Source organism: Rhinopithecus bieti, unplaced genomic scaffold (assembly GCF_001698545.2).
Source record: "Rhinopithecus bieti isolate Rb0 unplaced genomic scaffold, ASM169854v2 scaffold_7681, whole genome shotgun sequence".
NCBI lineage: Eukaryota > Metazoa > Chordata > Mammalia > Primates > Cercopithecidae > Rhinopithecus > Rhinopithecus bieti.
In genome coordinates this window covers 3919453-3925524 of record NW_016806571.1, presented here as the reverse complement: position 1 = coordinate 3925524, position 6072 = coordinate 3919453, and the positions used below count along the sequence as shown (strand labels likewise).

The 6072-nt window shown below is 40.3% G+C and overlaps 1 protein-coding gene across 1 annotated transcript in view; it reads left to right on the top strand.

Annotated features, from left to right (window-relative positions):
* Positions 1-6072, top strand: part of HADHA (hydroxyacyl-CoA dehydrogenase trifunctional multienzyme complex subunit alpha) — a 63106-nt gene that overhangs the window by 19968 nt on the left and 37066 nt on the right. The window contains 1 exon segment of the mRNA XM_017876865.1: positions 984-1086. Coding sequence (XP_017732354.1) covers positions 984-1086 — 103 coding nt within the window.

Here is a 6072-nt window from a genome sequence, read left to right as displayed (position 1 = left end):
AAAAAAAAGACTAATTCCACCATTTATGCTCCATCTCTATCCCCATCTTAGCAAATAAGACCATATTTTCCCAGCCAAGTCCAAAGCTTTAGAATCATGTTTCACTCCTCTCTTCTTATCACCCCACAACCAATCCATCAGCAAATTCCTTTCAAAATACAACCAAGCCAGTTCTCCCTACTCTTCCCTCACTCCCACAGGCCATGCACCAATACCTCTCTCCCGGGCACCACAGGCCCCTTCTGCATGCCTTCTCTGCTTCCGTTCTCACCCCCTCCAGCCTGTCTCTCCGTGCGTGCATGCTATCCTTTATTTTATTTTTTTATTTTTATTTTATTTATTTTATTTTATTTTATTTTTGGAACAGTCACTCTGTTGCTCAGGCTGGAGTGCAGTGGCGTGATCTTGGCTCACTGCAACCTCCGCCTCCTGGATTCAAGCAATTCTTGTGCCTTGGCCTCCCGAGTAGCTGGAATGACAGGTGTGCCCCACCACGCCCAGCTAATTTTTTGTATTTTTAGTAAAGATAGGGTTTCACCATGTCAGGCCAGGCTGGTCTTGAACTCCTGACCTCAGGTGATCCACCTGCCTTGGCCTCCCAAAGTGCTGGGATTACAGGTGTGAGCCACCGTGCCCGGCCAGAATTTTAAATATTTTATAAATGATAGGAAAGAAAACCCTCAGAATAACAGAAATGTACAATTTTAGGAAACATGAAATTCTTTACCTTATTAGTATAAGAATCCTATATATTGAATGAAGAGATAAAGACATTTTTGCTTCAGCTAGAGGTATCTAATCCCCAAAGTTACCCAAATGTATATCAGTATATTAAATATAACTTATCTATGCTATTGACAAATAGCGTAAACATATGGTTTGACTTTTTTCATTTTAATATTTGTTCATTTGATGATTTGTAAACTATATCATTATCACCCTGATTTTTTCCCCCTATACTCTCATCCTTGCTTGCCTGTTAGGTGGGTGTGCCTGCTGCTTTGGACATGATGCTGACTGGTAGAAACATTCGTGCAGACAGAGCAAAGAAAATGGGATTGGTTGACCAATTAGTGGAACCCCTGGGTAAGTGTTAGCACATCTCAGAGTTGGGCCTTATAAAGTTACTTATTTTTTTAAAGAATTAACCTCTTGGGCCAGGCATGGTGGCTCACACCTGTAATCCCGGCACTTTGGGAGGCTGAGGCAGGAAGACCATTTGAGGTCAGGAGTTTGAGACCAGCCTTGCCAACATGGTGAAACCCTATCTCCACTAAAAATGATTAGCCAGCTGTGGTGGCACAAACCTGTAGTCCCAGCTATTTGGGAGGCTGAGGCAGGAGGATCGCTTGAACCTGGTGGGGCTGAGGTTGCAGCGAGCCAAGATTGTGCCATTGCGCTCCAGCCTGGGCAACAGAGCCAGGCTCCCATCTCAAAAGAAAAAATGGTTAACCTCTTGAATATCACAGGAAGCACAGAGTGAAGCTCAAACTCTTAAGAAATCGGTCACTATTCTAAGGAAGGAAGTTTTCTAAAATAGCTAATACTAAATCATTTTCAACATCACCCTGATTTTTATTTTGGTTTATAATTAGAACATTAGGAGTACAGAATTCAGTCAAGTCATTATTTTTGATTCTTAAATTACCTGTATCATTATCCATGCATAACCTTCCTTCAGTTTCTTGTGTCTGTTTTAGTAAGATAATAAATGAAACAACCAACCTGAGAATATTAACAATAATTGACATCTACTGATGGGCTACTTCCTCCCATTCAGTTTCTTTGCCTCCCTTTATCCAAAGAAGCCACTATTTTAATTTGTATGTTCATCACCCTCTTATATTTCTTGAAAATCAGCATTATTGAGATATTATTTACATAATAGTAAATGTATTAATTTTGTGTGTGTGTGTGTGCGTGTTGGGGTCTCACTCTGTTGCTCAGACTGGAGTATAGTGGTGTGAATATAGCTTGTTGCAGCCTCAAATTTTTGGGCTCAAATGATCTTCCCACTTCTGCCTCCCGAGTAGCTGAGACCACAGGCATATGCTGCCACACCAGCTAATTTTTTATGTTTTGTAGAAACAAGATCTCACTCTGTTGTCCAGGCTAGTCTCAAACTCCTGGGCTCAAGGAATCCTCCTGCCTCAGCCACCCAAAGTGCCGAGATTACAGGTGTGAGCCACTGTGTCTGGTGAAATTGACCAATTTTTAATGTATAATTTGAGTTTTGAAAATGTATATAGCTATGTAAACACTGCCACAATCCAAAAATAGCCATGCATGGTGGCTCACACCTGTAATCATAGCACTTTGGGAGGCTGAGGTGGGAGAATTGCTTGAGGTCAGGAATTCGAGACCAGCCTGGACAACACAGCAAGATCCCATCTCTTAAAAAAGAATTTTTTAAAAATTAGCTGGGTATCATAGTGTACACCTGTAGTCCCAGCTAGTCAGGAGGCTGAGGCAGGAATATTGTTTGAGCCCAGAAGTTCAAGGCTGGGCCGGACGCGGTGGCTCAAGCCTGTAATCCCAGCACTTTCGGAGGCCGAGATGGGCGGATCACGAGGTCAGGAGATAGAGACCATCCTGGCTAACATGGTGAAACCCCGTCTCTGCTAAAAAAATACAAACAACTAGCCGGGCGAGGTGGCGGGCGCCTGTAGTCCCAGCTACTCGGGAGGCTGAGGCAGGAGAATGGCGTGAACCCGGGAGACGGAGCTTGCAGTGAGCAGAGATCCAGCCACTGTACTCCAGCCTGGGCGACAGAGCGAGACTCCGTCTCAAAAAAAAAAAGAAGTTCAAGGCTGTAGTGAGCTATGATCGCTCCACTGTACTCCAGCCTGAGCAACAGAGTGAGATGCCATCTTTTAAAAAAAATGTTTTAAACATTTCTGGTATGTAGCTTGTTTTACTCTTCGTTCACTTAGCATAATGTTTTTGAGATGCATCCATACTGTTGCATATATCAGCAGTTTGTTCCTTCTTATTGCTGTGTGTTACTCCATTGTAGAAATGTACCATAGTTTGTTTATCCGTTCACCAAATGATGAGCATTTGAGTTGTTTCTAATTTAGGGCTATTCTGAATAAAGCTGCTGTGAACATTCATCTTTATGTGGGCGTGACTGGGCATGGTAGCTCAAGCCTCTAATCCCAGCACTTTGGGAGGCTGAGGCAGGCTGATCGCCTGAGGTCAGGAATTCAACACCAGCCTGACCAACATGGCGAAACCCCGTCTCTACTTAAAATACAAAAATTAGCCGGGTGTAGTGGTGTGCATCTGTGGTCCCAGCTACTTGGGAGGCTAAGGTAGGAGAATCGCTTGAACCCAGGAGGTGGAGGTTGCAGTGAGCCAAGATTGCACCACTGCACTACTGCACTCCAGCCTGGGTGACAGAGCGAGACTCTATCTCAAAAAACAAAAAGTCTTTATGTGGACAAATGTTTCGTTTCTGTTGGGTAAATACTGAACAGTGGATTGACTAGTCCATATAACAGATATATATTAGCTTTTGAAAAAAAAGTTTAGCCTGAGCAACATAACAAGACTCTGTCTCAACAAAATATAAAGTTTTAATTAGTTGGGTGTGGTGGCACATGCCTGTAGTCCTGGCTACTAGGGAGGCTGAGGCAGGAGGATTGCTTGAACCCAGGAGTTTTAGGTCACATTGAGCTATGATCAGGCCACTGCACTCCAGCCTGGGTGACAGAGGGAAACCTTATCTCTGGGAAGAAAAAAAAAAAAATTTTAGAGATGAGTCTTTGAGTCTTGCTATGTCACCCAGGTTGGCCTCAGACTCCTGGGCTCAAGCAGTCTTCCTGCCTCAGCCTCCCAAGAAGCTGGGATTATGAGGCATGTACCACTAGCATGTGCTAGGTATGTGTTTGCTTTCCTGTCAGACTGTTTTCCCAAAGTGGTTATACTCTTTTGCATTCCCACTAGCAGTGTATGAGAGTTCTAGGTACCAGCCACTTTGCATGGTCAATCTTTTTAATTTTAGACATTCTAACAGGAATGTAGTAACAGTTCTTCTTTCTTTCTTTCTTTTTTTTTTTTTTTTTTTTTTTTTTTTGAGACACAGTCTCACTCTGTTGCCCAGGCTGGAGTGCAGTGGAATAATCTTGGCTCACTGCAACCTCCGCCTCTGATGTTCAAGCAATTCTCCTGCCTCAGCATCCCAAGTAGCTGGGACTATAGGCACCCACCACCATGTCCAACTAATTTTTGTATTTTTAGTAGAGATTGGGTTTTACCATGTTGTCAGGGCTGGTCTCAAACTCCTAACCTCAAGTTATCCACCCGCCTCAGCCTCCCAAAGTGCTGAGATTATAGGTGTGTGCCATGGTACCCAGCTGGAATGTAGTCGTATTTCCTTGTGGTTTTTATATTACCCTAATTACCAAATATATTGAATATCTGTATATCTTATAAAGAGGCATCTGTTCAAATTTTTTGCCCATTTTGTTGGACTGAGTTGTTTTCCCTATTACTGAGTTTTCAGAGTTCTTTATATATTAGGATACAAGTCCTTTATCAAATATATGATTTGCAAATATTTCCTCATAGTCTGTGGCTTATCTTTTCACTATATAAGAGCAGAAATTCTTAATTGTAATGAAGTCTGGTTTATCAAGTTTCTCTTTTATGGATCATGCTATTAGTGTGGTATCTAAAAAACATTTTTCTAACTCAAGATCACTAAGATTTTCCTGTATACTTTCTTCTAGAAATTTTCTAGTTTTAACTCTTACATTTTGGTTCGTGATCCATTTGAAGTATTTATGGATCATGCTATTAGTGTGGGATCTAAAAAGATTTTTTCTAACTCCAGATCGCTAAGATGTTCCTGTATACTTTCTTCTAGAAATTTTCTAGTTTTAGCTCTTACATTTTGGTCTGTGATTCATTTCAAGTTTTATTGGAATTGCATTGAATCAGTATATAAATTTGGGGAGAATTGACAGCTTGAAAATATTGAGTCATTTCATCCTTGAATATGGTAAAGTTCTCTGTTTATTTAGGTCTTTAAATTTCTCTCAGCAGTGTTTGGTACTTTTCAATGAATAGATCTTGAACACATTTTGTTAAATTTATGCCTAGGTATTTCATACTTTTAGGCTGTTTTGCTTTTTTAACTTTAATTTCTCACTATAATATAGAAATACAAAGATTTTTGGACATGGACCTTGTATCTTGTGGTTTAGCCAAATTCATTTACTAGTTCTAGTAGCCTTTTTTTTTTTTTTAATAGATTCCTGAGGATTTTCTACGTAGTTAATTATGTTGTCTATAAGTAAAGACAGTTTGGCTTCTTTCTTTCAAATATAGATGCCATTTATTTCTTTTTCTTGACTTATCACAATGTCTAAGACCTTTGTACAATATTGGATAGAAGTCATGAGAACAAATATTGTCAACCTGTTCCCAGTCTTAGGAGGAAAGCATTCAGTTTTAAGTATGGTGTTAGTTGTAGGTTTTTCATATGTACTCTTTATCAGGTTTGCTGAGAATGAGTATTGAATTTTGTCATGCCTTTTCTCCGTCTACTGAGATAATTGTGGGGTTTTTTTCTTTTTTAGTCTATTAATAATGTCAGTCACATTGATTTTTGAATATTGAACCAGCCTTGCTTCTTCGAATAAATTCCATTTTGTTGTCATGTATTATAAAGGATTTTTATGTTTGGTCATGAGGGATAAAGTCTCAGGGATAATTTTCTTATGATATTTTTGCCTGGTGTTGGTGTCAGGGTAATGCTGGCTTCATAAAATGAATTGAGAAGTATTCTCTCCTCTCCTTTTTTTTTTTTTTGAGACGGAGTCTTGCCCTGTCGCCAGGCTGGAGTGGTGCAGTGGCGAGATCTTGGGCTAATTTTTATATTTTGATAGAAACGGTGTTTCACCATGTTGGCCAGGATGGACTCAATCTCCTGACCGCATGATCCGCCTGCCTTAGCCTCCTAAAGTGCTGAGATTACTGGTGTGAGCCACCGTGCCTGGCCTCCATATTTTCTGAAAGATTTTATGTAGAGTTGTTATTTTTTTTTTTTTTTTTTTTTTTTTTTTT